Source organism: Seriola dumerili, unplaced genomic scaffold (genome assembly GCF_002260705.1).
Source record: "Seriola dumerili isolate Sdu_G_001 unplaced genomic scaffold, Sdu_1.0 BDQW01000025.1, whole genome shotgun sequence".
NCBI classification, from domain to species: Eukaryota; Metazoa; Chordata; class Actinopteri; order Carangiformes; family Carangidae; genus Seriola; species Seriola dumerili.
This window is the reverse complement of record NW_019174280.1, coordinates 22,850,027-22,867,846: the sequence shown is the minus strand read 5'-3', so window position 1 is coordinate 22,867,846 and position 17,820 is coordinate 22,850,027. Positions and strand designations below refer to the sequence as shown.

General features: G+C 44.5%; 1 protein-coding gene across 1 annotated transcript in view; it reads left to right on the top strand.

The window, feature by feature from the left end:
• LOC111240293 (unconventional myosin-VI-like) overlaps positions 1-17,820 on the top strand; it is a 108,797-nt gene that overhangs the window by 66,517 nt on the left and 24,460 nt on the right. Inside the window, exons 19-26 of the mRNA XM_022770248.1 lie at positions 1,705-1,743; positions 2,052-2,145; positions 7,387-7,517; positions 7,611-7,688; positions 8,935-9,064; positions 12,570-12,660; positions 15,558-15,708; positions 17,499-17,707. Of these exons, the coding sequence (XP_022625969.1) occupies positions 1,705-1,743; positions 2,052-2,145; positions 7,387-7,517; positions 7,611-7,688; positions 8,935-9,064; positions 12,570-12,660; positions 15,558-15,708; positions 17,499-17,707 (923 nt within the window). The remainder of the gene's footprint in view (positions 1-1,704; positions 1,744-2,051; positions 2,146-7,386; positions 7,518-7,610; positions 7,689-8,934; positions 9,065-12,569; positions 12,661-15,557; positions 15,709-17,498; positions 17,708-17,820) is intronic.

Genomic DNA, 17,820 nt, shown 5'->3' with positions numbered 1-17,820 from the left:
ATTATCCCCCAAATAAAAGTGAGACAAAGAGGAATAGAAGGAGCGATGAAATCACTTCATATCAACTGCAAACACACTTGTATAAATGTATTAAAAGCAGCAGCAGCTCCTTCATCACACTTCACAGTGTTGTCAGAACAGGATCCCGGGACACACACGGTCCATCAGAGTCAAGTCAGAGATCTCGTCCCTGATTGGTTCACATTCATTTACACTGACATACATTTACTTTCCCATGAAGCAGATGCTCCTCATGCGCTACCAGGGATGTGGTGAAGTTACAGTCCTCGTTCGTTGGGTAATTGATGATTCACCAATAATGAAAGCGGCCGGTTAATTATTAAAACTTATTTTGTAACAGTCTTTGTTTCGCTTGTAATAATTCATGATGTGAAAAGAAATACAGGAAAATTTTAAATAAAATGCTTATTCTGAGAAACTTACAAAGACAAAAACCTTATTATAAACCCCACCCGGCCGGGACACCGAGCTGGTTAAAACAAATGCTTTGAATTAAAACTTCAGCCGTTGAACAAAGATGTTGATGATGCACATTTTCTCAAAAGTTTTTCTTATCAGAGGCTCGACCAGCTCTGCTGCTGGTGTCACCACCGATGTGAAGAATTAATCCGTCTCGACCTGAAGTCAGAGGCGTCTCTGCGAATGCAAACCAAACTCAGAGGCTTTTCTTTTCACAACCTTATCAGGGGCGAAATCTTCCTCTCTCTCTCTCTCTCTCTCTCTCTCTCTCACCTCGCTCGTCCACCTCAGCCACAAACTGTGAGGCTCAACACTTTCGGATGAAGCGTTCCCACGTGCTCCAGACAGTGATGCAGTGCCTCGTTCTGGACCGCAGCGCCGGGCTCCGGGTGAAGTTATGGATCGTCACAGATCAGGAGATTTCCACCTCAACTTCATCATGAACGTGTTCGACTTCATATCTGATCTGCAGCTGAGAGCAAACCCTGGACTACCCCGGAGAGATGAGATGGTTATCTAGTGCAGCTTCCTCCTTCTCTGAGCTCCTGAACAAATAAACAAAGGTGTAAATGCTTAATGCAGTGTGTAGTATTTGACTTAAATTCACCTAAAATATAATGGAAACGATACGAAAGCGATAACACCTACTTTAACCTCTCTGCAGTGACGTCCCCATTAATTTAAGAACCCATTTTAAAACTTTAGCTCTACGTGGCCACGCCCCCAGAATATCTTCCTGTGGACTCTTTTAAAGAGCAACTACCAACCGTCTGTTCAGACAGATGTTTAGGTAACGTGGTATTTTACGCCTTTAACTTGTGTCCTGCATCTGTTTTCCCCTTTCCATATTTGATCTGATGTTTTTCCCTTTTGCTTTTATTTGATGTATTTTGATTTTAATTGAAGCACTTTGTGACCAGTGAAAAAAGTTCACACAGCTCCGTAGCACGAAACAGGATCTTTACATTAGACAAATACGTGAAGGAAGTTTGGCTATTTGGTGTGTAATTTATTTGAAATTATGTACATAAACATAATTCATTTGCAAGTATCTATAATGCAGATGTATGTTTTTTTGTTTTATATGAATTTGAAAGATCTATTTTTGGTGTAACTCATGACTTTTGGTGAATATTTACTTTCAGCCATTTGAGCCCAAACTGCAGTCCGTGTTTCTTTGCTCACACTGAAATGTTTCTTCCTCTCCTGTCTTTTTCTCTGCAGACCCAGCTGAATATTCTCCTGGAGAAGCTCCGCAGCACGGTCAGTGTTTCTTCTTCTTCTTCTTCTTCTTCTTCTTCTTCTGCCCTTACACGGTGCCGGTTTCATGTTGCGGGCCTCGGAGCTGCAGTAAAGCTCGGCCGTGCTGTGATGCAGCTCCGTGTCATGTCGTGAGAGACAAACAGCTACAGATTCTGTCTCCCATGAGACACACAGAGCGTCGCGTCCTGAGTCAGAAAGTGATGGATGTCATGAATTTGTGATGCGCTCTGAGGCTCCTGCTGTTTCTGTCTCTGTGTGTCTCTGTGTGTCTTGTTTACGTCTCTTTTCTCTCTGCGTCTCTGCTGCAGGGCTCCAGTTTCATTCGCTGCATCAAGCCAAACCTGAAGATGATCAGCCACCAGTTTGAAGGAGCTCAGATCCTCTCCCAGCTGCAGTGCTCCGGTCAGTAAAAGTTTCTATGAACTGTGGTTCGTTTAAGGCCGCAGCCGAGAGGAGAGGCGTCTTTTTAACTCAGCTGGTCTGAGCTCTTGAGAAAGTAGTCCCTCTGGTCGGTCATCCTGTGTGCTCGAGTGAACAGCACAATTAGAGCTGCACAATTGATCGAAATAATATCGAAATCTCAATACGCCAAGTGCAATATCCGAATCACAGGAGCTGCAATTTGTTTTTGATAAAGGTAAACGGTGTCACAACAGACCTTTTTATAAATGTAATATAAATGCGTAGTGGTGCTACAGAGGCCTACAAATCTTATCTGTCAAAATAATCGCAATATGATTTTTCTTTTCTCCATCCATCCCCATGCAGCAGCTGAAGTGTTTGTGCGCCTGTTACTGATTTTTAATCGAATCAAAAAAACACCTCGAAGTTCACGTCTCTCACCTTTTCTAATCTTCCTGTTCAGCATGTTGTAAACATCCGTCAGCAGAGCAGCTTCTTCATCCTGGTTCAGAAACAAAAAGCAGCACAAAAGCCAATAAATACAAAAATGTCAACAAACCTTTTTAATAAACAGAAAGATGAAAAAACAAACGAGGACAAACAGAGGGAGACAAACGCTTCAGCGGTGACTCATCATTCAAAACATCTACGTCCAACAAAGACGTCTATTTTCTGAAATGTGCTGCAGGAAAAATCCAAGTTTGATTCCAACAAAGAAAACAAACCCATTTTTGTCTTTAATGGACAGCTGCCTCATCTTAACGAATAAATGAATTCAACACAGGCTTTTGATTGATCAATACAATAAACCAATTCAACATAAAGTTGATAAAAGACGATGTAAATGACATACATGTATTTTACATTTCATATGCAAAGTTTCAGATAAAAGGAGATTCGGTGAAATGAATAGAACATTTACATGTAGGGAAAATAATTAATTGTTCAATGGATTTTCTTTAAAGGTCGAATATTTTACACTGTTCCTGTGTGTTGATCCATAAGAAGATATTTTTGTGGTTTTATCAACCAAAAACCATCTCATCTCCTCTCTCAGGCTTCCCTCTGGAATTCAGTGAGCCAATCAGAAGAGAGGAGGCTCTGAGCCTCTCTTCTGATTGGCTGACTGTTTTCTGAGTGATCCAATAAAAATATAGCCGATTTCAGGTAAAAACACTCAGAAAAAACCAAATCCTGCAAGGTTTGGATGGTGGGTCCAGGTGGGCGGGGCTTGGTGACTGCTTTGTTGTGACATCACAAAGTTCCAGAAGTCCTGACGGCTGGTTTTAAGGCTCAGTTTCTGAATACAGGCTGTGTGCATTTCTCTGTGGACTGAGGCTTTGATACTTTCACAGTATTAATATAGAAGCTAGACCTGATCTATAATCACACTACACATGGACACAGACCTTTACACTGGAGGAGCTTTAATAAGATATTGCTTATTCTTCTGTGTTTCTGTGTTGTCCTTTTCAAGTTTGTATTCCTAAAACACCCACAACCAATCAGACACGCACAAATCGACAAAATGAACATTTTAAAAGTTGTCCATGTCGTTTGTTAATGGTGTTTGGTTCTTAAAACCACAAATACTGTATATCTTCTTATGGATCGACACTTCAAATAAAACAGGAGAAGTGTAACGTATGACCCTTTAAGTTTGAGCAGCAAATCCTGAAAAATCTTAAAAAGCAATGAACTGAGTTTCCTCAGAAAAAGTCTTAAATTGAATTTACAGAAGTCTTGAATGTTCCTGCTGTTGGCAGTAATGTTAGAAAATGTTTGTGTGGAGAATGCGTCTGTATAAATAACAGTGGACTGAGCTGCAGGAGGCTCTTTAATCCTTTCAGTCAAACACTGTCACTGCTGCTGCTGCAGGAGCTGGAGGATCGTTGTCTCATAATAGGCCAGTGTTGCTTTCTAACGTTTTAACTTCAGCGAACTAGAATAAATTAATCATTTTGTAAATAGGTTTCATCCATCAATTTTATGCCGTTTATCCTGGGCTATGTGGCGTGAATTTAATTAACTATATCATTAGGGAGTTATTGTTATTTACTGCTGGGACGTAATTGTAGACCATATTGTCCCATCATATGTTCGCACTTTGGATGAAAAAAAAAAAGGTCTTTGGTGTGGTATTAACGAGGTCTGTTGGTGAACTCTGCAGAAACCGTGATAACCAGACAACATGTTTCCTCCCCGCCGCCTTTATTTCCTCTGTTCTCTGGTGTAGAACTCAATTTCTGTGTCCTGATCCTGCTCTGTGACTTTGACACCAATGTCTTTAACTCGTTCTGTTCCCCAAACCAAACCAAAAAAAAAGGCTAGAAGTGATGCTCCCCCTTCCTCCCCTCAGGTTTGGAGGAAAAGAAATTATGAGCTCGGGTTTAATATCCTCCCGTTTTGCTTTCAGCCACACAAGCTCGACGATGCCCTGTTCTGATACTGCAGCCCGGCAAGCTCTTTATCAGCTTTATTGGACTGGGAATGGAAACGGTGATAGTTTGGAATAGATGGGGGGGGGTTGGGGGTGGGGTGGGGGGGCTCTGTGTGCCAGCGTGGTGTGGTTAGGTCCAAAATGGGATGTTCAGCAACCGAACAGAACTTTTCCATTATGGTTTGCACTCCTGCAAACGAGATGTAGATTTTATCGTAGCCGGAGACAAAGCGGGTTTTCTCTCCCACAGCCGCCTGGAGCAGAAAGCACGGATGGGCTCAGGCGGCTTTAGGAGATCAGTGACACAGTGATGCTGTGTAACACTTTATAAGTTACAGGCAGGACTTAATAACCAGTGATGATTTCACAGGGAGCCAGTGGAGGGAGACTAACACCTGGTTAAAATGCTCAGGATCTCCGGTTCACGTCACTTGGTTTGAATAAATTTCTGGCTTTTTTCAAACACAACCATGGATCTGGTTTAAGTGTCTCCTCCCCGAAAAGGCTCCAAGGTGAGCACACACACACTTTTTATAAATTGGCTTCATGTAATTGTGGAGGGTGAGGACTCAATTAAGGATGACCTTTTTTTTTTTTTTTTTGTACCATTTCCTTTGGGAAACTGAGCATGAGTTCTGCAATCGGAGGTCTGATGTGAATTATGTGCAGCTCGGGGCTCACAATCAGGGCTCCACTTTATCTTAGGAAGCTTGTATTATCACGGGTGTCACACTGAGAAAGTTATTCAGTGGAATGAAATGCTTTCCTCTTTATCGGCATCACATACGGTAATTTCAGCTGCGACGTGGCTCTGAATGTCAGTGTTGGTCTGTTGGTCCGACACACAGACGGTAAAGACGTAAGCTGAAGCGATAAACACGTCCTGACCGCGTGAGATCAGGTTCTCGAACGTTGTTTATTTTGGCAGATAAACTGTGTGCTAGTTCAGTGCTAACACATAATTTACCATTAACATGCTAACAATTAGCATAATTTCAATCAGCATTAAACCAATGCATATTAAAATACTTGCAAACATTTATTTCCCAGGTTTTGTGTAAAACAAACTGAATGGAAACTAAAAATTAAATAAAAATTTAATAAATGGATTAAAAATACAACCACTAGATGGAGACATTGGTCACAAACAGTGGGACTTTAAGTAATGTCATTTAGCGTTAACTTGTCATAGAACAATCAACATTTTCTTGTTCTTATAAATAGAAACTTGAACTCTTAAGTAATAAAAAAAACAAACCCATATTACTGTAATATTGCTAATTGCTAATAAATTGCTAATTCTAGGGGGATTTACAGTAAAGTTACTTTACTATATAATATAAAGTATTTACTGTGTTACTCTAACAGAGATGCAGTAGCTGTATTTATTAGTTTGGAAATGTTCTTTACATTATATTTTCTGCTCTGAAGTAACTTAAAGACAAACACAGACTCCTCTGCAGAGACGGTTCATCTGCACTGAACAGCAGTTAGAAGCATCTGCCACGAAAGAGCTCTGAAAATTAGCTCTTTGATATGAGCTTTCAAAGCGAAGTGAGACGACTAACAATGCTTCAAAGAGGCCAAATCATCAGCGTTTATAGGGGGGCCTGAATAAACACATTCATTTAATATGTCGGGGGAAACAGTCTGCGGAGTCGTGACGGCGTAAACACACACAGACTGCGACTGACAAAAAAGGGAAGAGGGTCGCAAAGTTGAACGTACACAGGGCCGACAAATGCTGCTAACTGGCACGCAGCCTAATGCGAGTCAGCCTTTGAGTGGCGTCCTGCTGCTTCCATTTACTTATTTCAAAGTTAAAGTCCTTTTCATGAGGTGCATTATTGGATCTTCAGTGTTTATGGTCACGTTGAGCTCTCTTGTGATGTTTCCTGTGTAAACGGGGGCTGGGTATCAAAAACCTGCATGTGTGAAGAGACACTTTCATACTTCACTTAAAGCAATGTATGTTTTTAGACAGTGTGGCTTTACAGGTGAAAATGTTGGTTGGTCTAACCACCACAGATCTCAACAATCACCAGAAGAATTGCCAGATCCCCAGAGGATGAACCCTGATGATTTAAGCTTTTCCTGTGGCGCCACCGTTTGGTCAAATTTTGTTTGCTTTATGTAAAATACCTCAACAACTGGTGGATGTTTCACCATGAAGCGTGGTTCAGATATCCAGGTCATTTGGTGCAAAGATTCACGGTCCCCAGACGATGTATCCTAAAGACTTTGATGATCCTCTGACTCTTCCTGTGGCGCCACCAGCAGGATGACATGTTGGTTCAGAGTCAGATGTCTTGACGGCTACTGGAAGGATTGCTTCACACATTCATGCTCCCCTCAGGATGAACTGTAATAACCCTCATTACTTTTCTTCTAGCGCCACCATCAGGTCAAAATACTAATGAATATTAAAAATACTAAGTGAATACTTTTTCTTTTAGTGCTGATTAGCAAACATTAGCTGGCTAAATGCTAAACCAAGAGCTGCTGTAGAATCTTATTCTTGTTCCTGTTCTGTGTATTTCTCATTAAGAAAACATTAAATATTAAATCTTTGCTAAATACAAACAGCAGTGTAAGAACTTTTAACGGTTAGTTAAAATAGGAGCAATCTGATCAGTGAACAAGGAAAGGAGGTTACAAATCTGACCACACCAAGATGCTTTCCTTTCAACACCAAACTTTGGTTTGTTCTTTAACTCTAGAGATAAAAAGAGGATTTTTCACCTTCATGTCATATATCATACTAATAATCCTCTCTGTGTGACCCTTCCCTGTTTCCGTAGGTATGGTGTCAGTGCTGGACCTGATGCAGGGCGGCTTCCCCTCCAGAGCTCCCTTCCATGAACTCTACAACATGTACCAGAAGTACATGCCTCCCAAACTCACCCGCCTCGACCCGCGCCTCTTCTGCAAGGTCGGCCCTCCGAGCGCCCCGACTTCCTTTATTATCATTTTCCCCGCAGCTACAGTTTCATGTTTATCAATGTCCTGCGTGTTTGTGTTTCAGGCTTTATTCAAAGCTCTGGGGCTGAATGAGAACGACTACAAGTTCGGTCTGACCAGAGTGTTTTTCCGGCCCGGGAAGGTGAGACTTTCTGAAAACCTGCTCTGTTCCCCCGGTGCACCGGCTAATATAAGTATTGTTCCCCTGAAGAAAGACAATAGAGTCAGAGGGAAAGCGCATTAGTCATTTTGGCTGCTGAGGTGAGGTGAGGTTTTTGAGCGAGCCAGAGCCAACAGATGGGGGGGGGGGTATTTCTTCCTGCAGATGAATAATTCATCACATTTGGGTTAGACATGTGGTTTCCACGGGGGGGGGGGGGGGCTTGTGAGAGTGCACACTGTGCGTGACAAACTGTAACTCTGACGCTGTAGATTTAGCTGCAAGGAATAAATAAATACTCGTGTCCTCTGTTGGCCGGACTGGGAAGCTTTCATTACTCCTCACGTCCCTGTGGAAGTGTCCGCCGTCACCAGGCGCTCGTAAATAATTGTTTTAGAGTTTTGGAGCTGAAGAAGATTATTGGACTTTCCAGCTTTAGCGACCTTTAGTAGCAGAAAAGTACATTTTGGGCTTTAGCTAATGCGTCATAAATGGATTTTTTTATGTGCATTCTGAGGCGAAGCTACAAGAATCACAGGCTTTGGAAATCTACAATTGGAGGGTCAACCATGTGGCAGCGCTGCACTCACAAGCTACTCAGAAATCAAATGTGAAAAAGTGACAGTGATGAAACATGGGTGTGCAGAAAGCGAAAATGTGAGTTCAGGAGCTTCCTCCTTTATGAAGGCAGCAGCAGAGTGTGAGGGTCTGACAGTCGGAGGTTTCCAGAGGACACAACAGATTTCACAGCTCTCGGCTTTCAAATCAACTTTACTAAGTGTTAGAAAGAATCCAGCAGCTGCGCTTTGACCCGGCACTCTGCTATTAAATATGCATGGATGAAGAAGAGGACTGACGGGAGCAGGAACAGATATACACCTTTGTGCTGCTGGTCAGGCGTTGGTGAAATATGAAATGGGTTTTCACAGACGACAGATATTCATCTGTGTTACTGTGAAAGTAGCTGAATATGGAAGAAAGTGGAGCATCAGGTTGAGGAGAACTACTTTATGGCAGTGTAGGATCTTTTTCCTTAATTTGTATTTAATTAACTGGATTAGCCAAGAACTGATAATCCAGGTAACGTGTATATATATGGAAACATACAGTAATATCATGATGTAAAATTACATATTTTAAGGACTGAAATAAATTCAACTGAACTGAACTTGATCCGCGACTGTTGAGGTTGTAAAATCACAGGTTCTGACCCTGAATCTCCGTCCAGTTTGCAGAGTTTGACCAGATCATGAAGTCGGACCCGGACCACCTGGCGGAGCTGGTGAAGAAGGTCAACAAGTGGCTGATCCACAGCCGCTGGAAGAAGGTCCAGTGGTGCGCTCTGTCCGTCATCAAACGTAAGCGGCGCCCGTGCCGGTCCACAGAGACTGGTCACAGGTTTTCAAATAGAGCTGAGAATAGTGATGGAGGACGTGTTAATGACGGAGGAGTATCTGTACTTTACTTGAGTGTTATTCTTTTACTTCACGACACTTAAAGGACAAATATTGTATTTCTGACTCCACTACGTACAAACACTACAACTTTCCCTTGTACTGGCGTCGTGTTGGACCGTCTCTGCACGACGCTGACCAAGTGATGGTCATAATAAAAAGTTTCATCCCTCCTCCAAAAGGTTTGTTTTAGCTGATAGTGACAGAGCTTAAATACTTTCACCTGTTGAAATGAATTAGTTAAATTGTTAATTAGCTAATTAGCTGAACAGGCATCACTTTCCCAGGTGGGAGGTGTCTGACTTAGACGTTACATGGAGAGTGAAGCAGCTGTTACTTTCATACCTGGATGAAGGTTTTCTTCAGTTGAAGCTTTTGAGCAGCTGAGACTGTTTCTCCTCCTGCCATGAATAAACCAGCCAACAGAATAACTGACAGACAGGGACATGGAGAGTTCAGGGTCAGAGGAAATAAACCTTACAATACAAACTATTGACAATTATACACTACCCTGTCATGTCTCGTAAACTCTCGTATATGTGAGATCTGATGCAAAGAGAAGCAACAGCAGCAGCTGCTGCCATCAGCTCGTCAAACAACAGAATGAAAATTGCGCAATAAAATGTTTGGAGGGGCAGAATCACGTTGGAAGCTTCAACATCACAGCGAACCATCCGGAGAAAAATGATTCAGTTGGAGACAAGCACCGAGGAAAGAGATGCAAACACTGTTGGAGGCGACGCTGCAGGAACACTGAGCTCACACAAAGCTGCCCTCGTCTCCAAGTGGAAATGTAAGAGTAACAATGAGGAGCAGTTTGCTATTGGCAGGAATTCACTGCTGTGGTGTCAGTGGTGGAGAAAAAACTAAAGTTGCATCAGTTCAGAGCCTTTTAGTAAAAGTGAGGAAACTGTAAATCAGGGTTTTCTGCAGTGTGATGTAGTGAAGGCAAAGAGGGCACTGCAGGTCAGACACCTGCTGCACCAGAGCTGTGCACCCCGCACCTGACCACCGTATCCGACCCCGCCACACTTAGAACTTATAACCAGCAATGAAGACATGTTTGTTTGAAGTTTAATCAGCCGCCGTGACGTGGACGATCACTCGCACGAATCTAAATCCTCCGTGCGTTCATCCGCTGTAATTGTTTTGCTTTCTCTTCGCTCCTCTGCCCGTCACACTCCTTCGCTCTCACTGCACCTCCTGCTCATCGCTGCCTCTTCTCAGACACGTCGGTTAAAGTCCCGTCATGCAAACAAGAGACAGATCAGTATGCACAGATGGCTCGCAAAAAAAAATACCCAGGAGCCTCGTGGACGGAGCAGAGCAAAACAGCAAAACAAACCGCGGGCGGCCGAGACAGACCGCTGTTAATGACGGGAGGCTGAGCTCCTGGAGGAGCGGCTTCTATCTGTCCGCTGTCTTGTGTTTATCAGAGCAGCGTCTGAGCAGAGCTGGTGTCAGTCACTGCTCTCTTTCAGTCTCACTCCATCTGTCTCCATCACTCTCTCTCCAGTAGTTTCTCTATTCAATCTTTCTTTTTCTCTTACTCTTCATATCTGTCTATCCTTTATCTCTCTCTCTCTCTCTCTTTCTCTCCTGCGATTTGTTCTCGTTATTGATCCAATTGAAAATGAGCTCTCATTGGCAGGAACCGGACAGAGGCGAGTGTTGCTGAAGTATATCATCATATCCCATAAAGAATAAATGAATGTGTCCAGACAACAGAGTGTAAAGTTACAGCAGTTAGAAAACGAGCGTTTTAAAGCACCTGCTGCCCAGTAAAAACCAGTGGGTGCACCCCGTTCACCAAACGCAAAGTCCTTAATTCGGTTCTGTGCAGACGTTAAATATTCTGAGGTCATAACAAGATGAAATGAATTTGGCAGCAAGCAGCGGCGTTATCGATCTCCGTCTCTATTTATCTTTCACCCTTCATCTCTGCAGCTCTCCATCTTTTCACTCTCTCTCTCTCTGTAATTTTCTCCCATCAGCTCCATCCAGCCTCGCTTCATTGACAGGACAGACACAGAAACCTGTGTTGCCAAAGACTGGGAGAGGGATGAAATCCAATCATAAACAACGCACGCTTTGTGAAGAGATTCTGCCGACGTAACAGAACATAAACCACATCAGCGTATCAAAAGTAATTCACTACAAATTAAATCTGCGGGCGAGAATACAGAGCGTCCAGCGGGATGACTGGGCGTTTTTTTAAAATGACAAAGTTTGTAAACTTATTGAGCGGTTTGTTCATTTTAGAAACAGAAACTGGCGCCCTCTCCCCAGCAGCCGGGCCCAGCACCCACGGGACCTGGTCTGGCCCGACTAAGACTGGATATTGAACCCACATTCTGTTTTTGGTACAGACCGATCTGTGTCATCCCCCTGAACCCACTGATGCTCCTGAAAGGGAAAAATAAACTTAGAAAGCAAAAAGACAGGCCACAGGGTGAACTCCACGGACGGGATGTGGCACAACAAAATCCAATTCTAGGAACTCAAGAAGTGAAGAGCCTTCAATAAATATGAGACAGAACTTTAATGAGACAAGGTCAACACCTAGTCTTCGTCTGGAGCCGCCTGTGGTTCAAATCCCGAATTTCTAACTGTGACATCGTGTGAAGCTGAGCTGCAGTTTCAGCTGTATTCACTGTGATGTGATCACTCTCTTATTCAGTCTGTCGCTCAGAGCACAGCCTCCGTCTGGATCCACAAGAGTTCAGTCTTTATTTACTTCAGCTCCAGAACGTCACAGACTTTTATTCGAGGCCGGTCTTCATGTCTCACTCCCTCTGTTTGATACGTAGAGTTGGTCAAAGTCGTTAGTACGAAGCCTCGTTACTGATGACTTCCCTCTCTCCTGCTCTCTCTGCTCGCTGTGTCTTATGTTCAGTTATTCCTCTGCCTCCTTCAGTAATGATTATACATGTAATGAAAGTTGTTTATTTGCTGTAACGGAGGCGAGGCTCAGTGTAGTGGAAGTGCTCCTCCTCTCCCCTGCAGTCCCCGAGCAGCCGGTCCCCACTGCTGCAATCCTCAGGTTAAATCAACACCAGAGGACGGATTCATACTTTCCTTTACCGAAGACGTTCATTAAAATTTGCCCCACATCTGGACGGAGAGCAGCCTGCGCAGAGCCGTCAGCAGAGTCGGGGTTTAATCCGATTCTGTCGCCAACCTGAAACCGTCTTCTCTGAAAATGTGCCGCTTTATTCCCACATTTAAATGATGTTTCATCCGACTTCTCACCCTGATTTCAGTCCAATATGTACGACTCATCATACGAACTCCTCAGAACTCGGCCTGTAGAGGTTGTGATGACAGAAAATAAACCAGTCTTTCTCTCTCCTCTCTCCTCTCTCCTCTCCTCTCTCCTCTCTCCTCTCTCCTCTCTCCTCTCTCACAGTGAAGAACAAGATCTTGTACCGGACCAGCGCCTGTATCAAGATGCAGAAGACCGTTCGGATGTGGCTCTGCAAGAAGAAGCACAAGCCGAGGTGGGAGGTCTTTCTTTCTTTATCTTTCCTTCTCCTCCTTCTCTCCGTCCTTGCAGCCAGTTATCTCTCCTCTTCCTCCATCGGCTCTTTCTCTTTCTTCACTCCTCCTTTCCCCTGCACCTCCTCCTTTACTTTCCATCTTCACCTTAATTTCCTGCTTTGTTCCTCTCTCCTTCTTTCTTTTTTTTTCCATCCATGTCTCCATATTTTACTCCATCCTTCTTATCTCTGCTTCCCTCTGCCCCCCCTCCTTTTCACTATCTTTCCTCCTCTCCTCCTCCTCTTTCTCACCCCCTCCCCTCTCAACTCTCTCCTCCATTTTTTTACCTCTCCATTTTCCTGCCCTCCACTTCTGCAGCTCATTTTTTCTCCTCACTTCTTTTTTCTTTTCGTTTCTCCCTCTCCATCATCATGTCGTCTCCTCTGCTCGTGTCCACTCTCACCCCCCCTCGATTCACACTTATCTCCATCCTTTCTCCTTCTGTCCCTCCTTCCTTCCCCCTTCCTACTCTACTCTGCTCTCATTATCGCTTCTCCTCACCTTCTCTCCTTTTCATCCTTCCCTTCCTTCCTCATTACATTCACTTCCTTCTTCTTCCCTCCTACCTCACTCCCTCGTCCTCATCTTTCTCCTCCTCCTCCTCTTCTCCATTATCTGCCACTTTCACAGCTCAGCAGTGTCAGTCTGCTTGACACACACACACACACACACACACACACACACACACACACGCTGCCTCGGAGACAGTCGCCCTGGCGACACGTGCAGCTCTGCTTATTGCCTCCGATCTTTGATGATAAACAACAGAGGCCCCGGGGGAGGCAGGTGGGAGAGAACATGGGGACTGCAGGTGGAGAAGAAGTGTGTCTCCCTCTGTGGGGGACTTTAGTCTGATCTGGCAACCTGCTGGTCCACGCTAACAGGCTGTAGGATTGTGTTTGGGCGTGCTGCTGATGAGGTGGAGAGTGTGATTACAGGGTGTCGGCGGTGTGTTAATGACTCGGGCGGAGTTTTGGGGGGGATTGAGATTTAGTGGAACGGCGTGGGGGGGGGGGGGGGGGGGGGGGACATGAAAGAGTCACAGAGAAAAACAAAGGAGGGACAAGTCACAAGTGAGTCTCATGTCTCGGCTCTGAAGTCTCAAGTCCGGTCTCACGTCACTCTATTAGCTCGTACCTGCAGAGACAGGTGCGACCTTCAGGGAGGGAGCGGCCAAATGACTTGCAGCAAATAGTCAGGCCGCCCCGGAGTCGAGCCGGGGTCGCACCACTCGGGGCATTTGAGCCGGTGTGGTTTGCGCCCTAACCGTCCGGCCATCAGCTCGCCCCACTCCGGTTTTTACAATGTCGTTTTTAACCATTCGGCTTTTGAAGACGTCAAATTAAAAGACTAAAGTCCAGGTGGAAAGTCAAAGTCGAGTCTTTTTGTAAATACTACGATGTGTGTACGATGGATACGTTTATTTTCTACCCTTCTTTTGTTCTTTAAAAAGTGTAATTGCAGACATTTGATATGAATAAACAGAGAAAACCTTTGTGGAGGTAATAACTGTGTAAAATGTGGAAGTACACAGACACCAGATTAAAGGATGATATAGAAAGGATATTTTGCACACAGCTCTCAGTTGCATTGCTCTGTGCGTTCTCTACAGAAGAGGGATTACAGTGGTTGTTGCATTGTCCGCCTCTCACAGATTTCTTTTCTTACGTCGCAATTACCGTTTTCTGTGCTCCATCTGATTATTGGTTTCAGGCCACGGAACAGAGAGAACCTGTTTAAAGCTGCCAGTACAGTCTCTGCTACAACGCTTACACACCGTCAAGACAAACACACACACACACGCAAGGACAGAACAGCTGAGTAAACAAAAACAAACAGTACAATTACAGAGCTAACGAGGCTGAGAGGAAGTGACTGTACACAAGCCTCGCCGGTGATTTGACCCTCTCCTGGCAGAAAACATTACAAACAACAACACCATAAAAGGTGAAGATGCCGATCTCATCGTCCATCACGCCAGGAGTCAGCCGGACAGACTGAATAACGCTCCTCCCTTTTACTTCCTGGCTCCTCAACAACATTAAACTGTCACTCAGCCTGTGAAAAAAAACCTTGTTGAATGTGTTCTGTGGAGAAAAAACCAACCCGGTCATCAGGGTCATCTCAGTTTGGACTTGGAGATAAATTTGTAACAGGAAGTTTAGGATCCAGGCTTTTTTGGGTCTTAATACATACTGCAGGCTGAAGGTGGTTCTGCACGTAACCCGTTTGGTTCCGCTCAGATGAACTCGTCTGGGCTGCGAAAGCTCCGGAGTCCGGTCTGGACTAAACAGCTGGTCCGGGTTTTGGTCTTCCTCCAATCCGATTCAGAATTGACATATCGTGAGTGAAACGCTCTCGCAGTTCTACAGGATTACACAAAAAGCCCCGAGCTGATCTGGACTTGGTTGAGGGATGGGTCACGGGTCAGAGATGAACCCATTACATTTTGGGTCAGATCCGAATAATTTCCAAACGTTGTTGAACTGTTTTCTCTGGAGTCTGGTTTGTGTTGTTGGACACTGGCCTTCACGGCTTTTCTAATTTCTTGGTGTTTCTTCATGATTCCTGTTTACAGACCTCGCTTTATTTGTAAAATGAACAGGAACCGGACCAGAACTAAAACCCAACAATGTGTCTCTTTGTTCCTCGGTTTGGAACGAGTGAATTAAAGGTTTAAAAATCGTACTAACACTCAGGACGTCTCGGCCTCTGCTGTAATCCTGAACAAAAGTTTCTTTAAATTTACAGATTCACACTTTGTAGAGCCACGTCGATGTTTTCACCAACCGTTTCCTGTGTGTGTGTGTGTGTGTGTGTGTGTGTGTGTGTGTGTGTGTGTGTGTGTGGGGTGTAGGATCGACGGGTTGGTAAAGGTGCGTAACCTGAAGAAGAGGATGGATCGCTTCAACGAGGTGGTGGCGGGGCTGAAGGAGGGCAAACAGGAGATGAGCAAGCAGGTGCAGGAGCTAGAGGCCGCCATCGACACGCTGATGGTCAAAATCAAGGTACGTGAGACGGACAGTCTGATCTACAGCGCAGCTCATCTGGTCTTATTTATGCTCGTAAAGCCTGAACTCTCCCACGTCCTGCAGTGAAATCCTTCTGTTCTGCTGACACATACATATGAAAAGTTTTTGCTTGAGGAATAGGACATCAACCAGTTCGACAAACGTGCCGCCGACTCTCCGAACATGATGGACAGCACGAAATGAAACCTCTCTCCGCTGCAGTGTGACGGACAGGTGGGGCCTTAAGCCTCCGGCTTGACGAAATGAGAACAGATTTGCGTCCAGGCCTGATGGTTTATGAACCAAATATATATATTTAAAGTTTTCATGTGGATAGAGAAAGACATTGTCAGATTTAAGATGTGTCATTATGAGCAGTTTGAATCAGATATTTATCCTGAGTGATGGATTTTCAGGACTATTTGCTATTGAACAGGATTAAGTTGTTTGCTCTATCTTTCCTATGAATGTCATGAATCTTAAATGATTCTTTTTGTTTGATTTTCACACTTTAACATTCATCTACTCTGAACCTTTTATTTATTTATTATTATTGTTTAGTTTAAAGCGCAGAGGAGCCGTTGAGGTTTGACGGGTGCTCACTGCAGAGACTATGAGGATTAGAGGGACGGCGGCTGGTGGAGGGCCCCCCCCCCCCCTGCAGGTTTTGGTAGTAGAGTAACTGGCAGTCAGAGGGAAAAAAAGGTTGCCTTGACAGCAGATGCGTATGAATATTCATCAACACGCTTCCTGGGTCGTGTTTTACGCTGCCGCCCTGCGCGTCCCTGTCAGCCGTCAGAACCCGCCGCGTTGACACCCGCACATACAGTGACGGTGAACTGAGAGATTCCTGATGCGCTCTGAGGAGGTTTTAGATGTTGTAGTCTGACGCTTCAGTATCTTTCTGACGTCCCCCGTCACAGAGAGATGCAGGAAGGGTGTAAGTTTGTAGGCCAACCAGGAAGTTAGCGTCACCCTGGTTCCCTGCAGAAAATAAACCCTGTGACAAACAACAGTTTATGATACTGACACGTTTATTAACAGCTCCTGTATTTCAGGCTGCGACTTTAGTCTGAAGCAGTTTCCACAGAAAAAGATGCTGAAGATCTGGACGTATATGATATGTAGAATAAGCCTCAACATTTTAGGTGGTTGCTATGCTCGTGCTATCCATCTATCTATCCATCCATCCATCCATCCATCCATCCATCCATCCATCCATCCATCCATCTTCAGACCTTCGTTGCCTGAAACAAAATTCATAAATCACTGACAGGAACATTTTCTTTTTAGTGCTGCAGAAATCAAAGTGAATATTAAATAAAAAGTCAGTCTTAACTTCGTTTCCAGGCGTCTGAGACTAAAACTAAACACCATTCTGACTGTGAATCATCTGAGTGTTTCAAGGATTCGTCGAGCAGTTTCATGGAAAATTAGCTCCTTTAAAACATCATAATCTCTGCAACAAAATTGTGATTGATGAACATTATCATCAATCCCAAACCATTAGCGTTAATCTGCTGCCATGGCAACCTGACTTTGTGCTCAGGGACGCTGACGAACACAAGCTGTTGACACGAGGCTGGAAAACTCTGTTGTCTGAAATATGTTGCCGAGCAGCAGGAAACAAGACGCTGCAGCCAAACCATGAAAAACAATTAAAGTAAACCACGTCCAGATTAGGACGTCGTCTGATGATCATTTTCATTATTGATTAATCTGCTGGTTTCCTGCTGCGCTCCTGAAAACATCGTTCTCAGTAGATTCTGTCTGTTGTTTTCTGTCAGAGCACCATCATGACCCGGATCGACATCGACCACGAGTACCAGGCCCTGGTGACCCGGTCGGAGCAGCTGCTCACGGCCATGCAGAACAAGAAGAAGGAGGAGGAGGAGAGGGAGCGGCTGCGACGCATCCAGGAGGAGATGGACAGGGAGAGGAAGAGGAGGGAGGAGGAGGAGCAGCGCCGCAAGCAGGAGGAGGAGGACAGGCGACTGTAAGTGTTGTTTTTGCTTTCACGTACGTAACCAGGCACTTGTCCAAGTTTACGTTTTCCTGACCTCTCCTCAGGCTGCGGTGGACATTTTTTTTTAAAGGTGCCCAACAGGG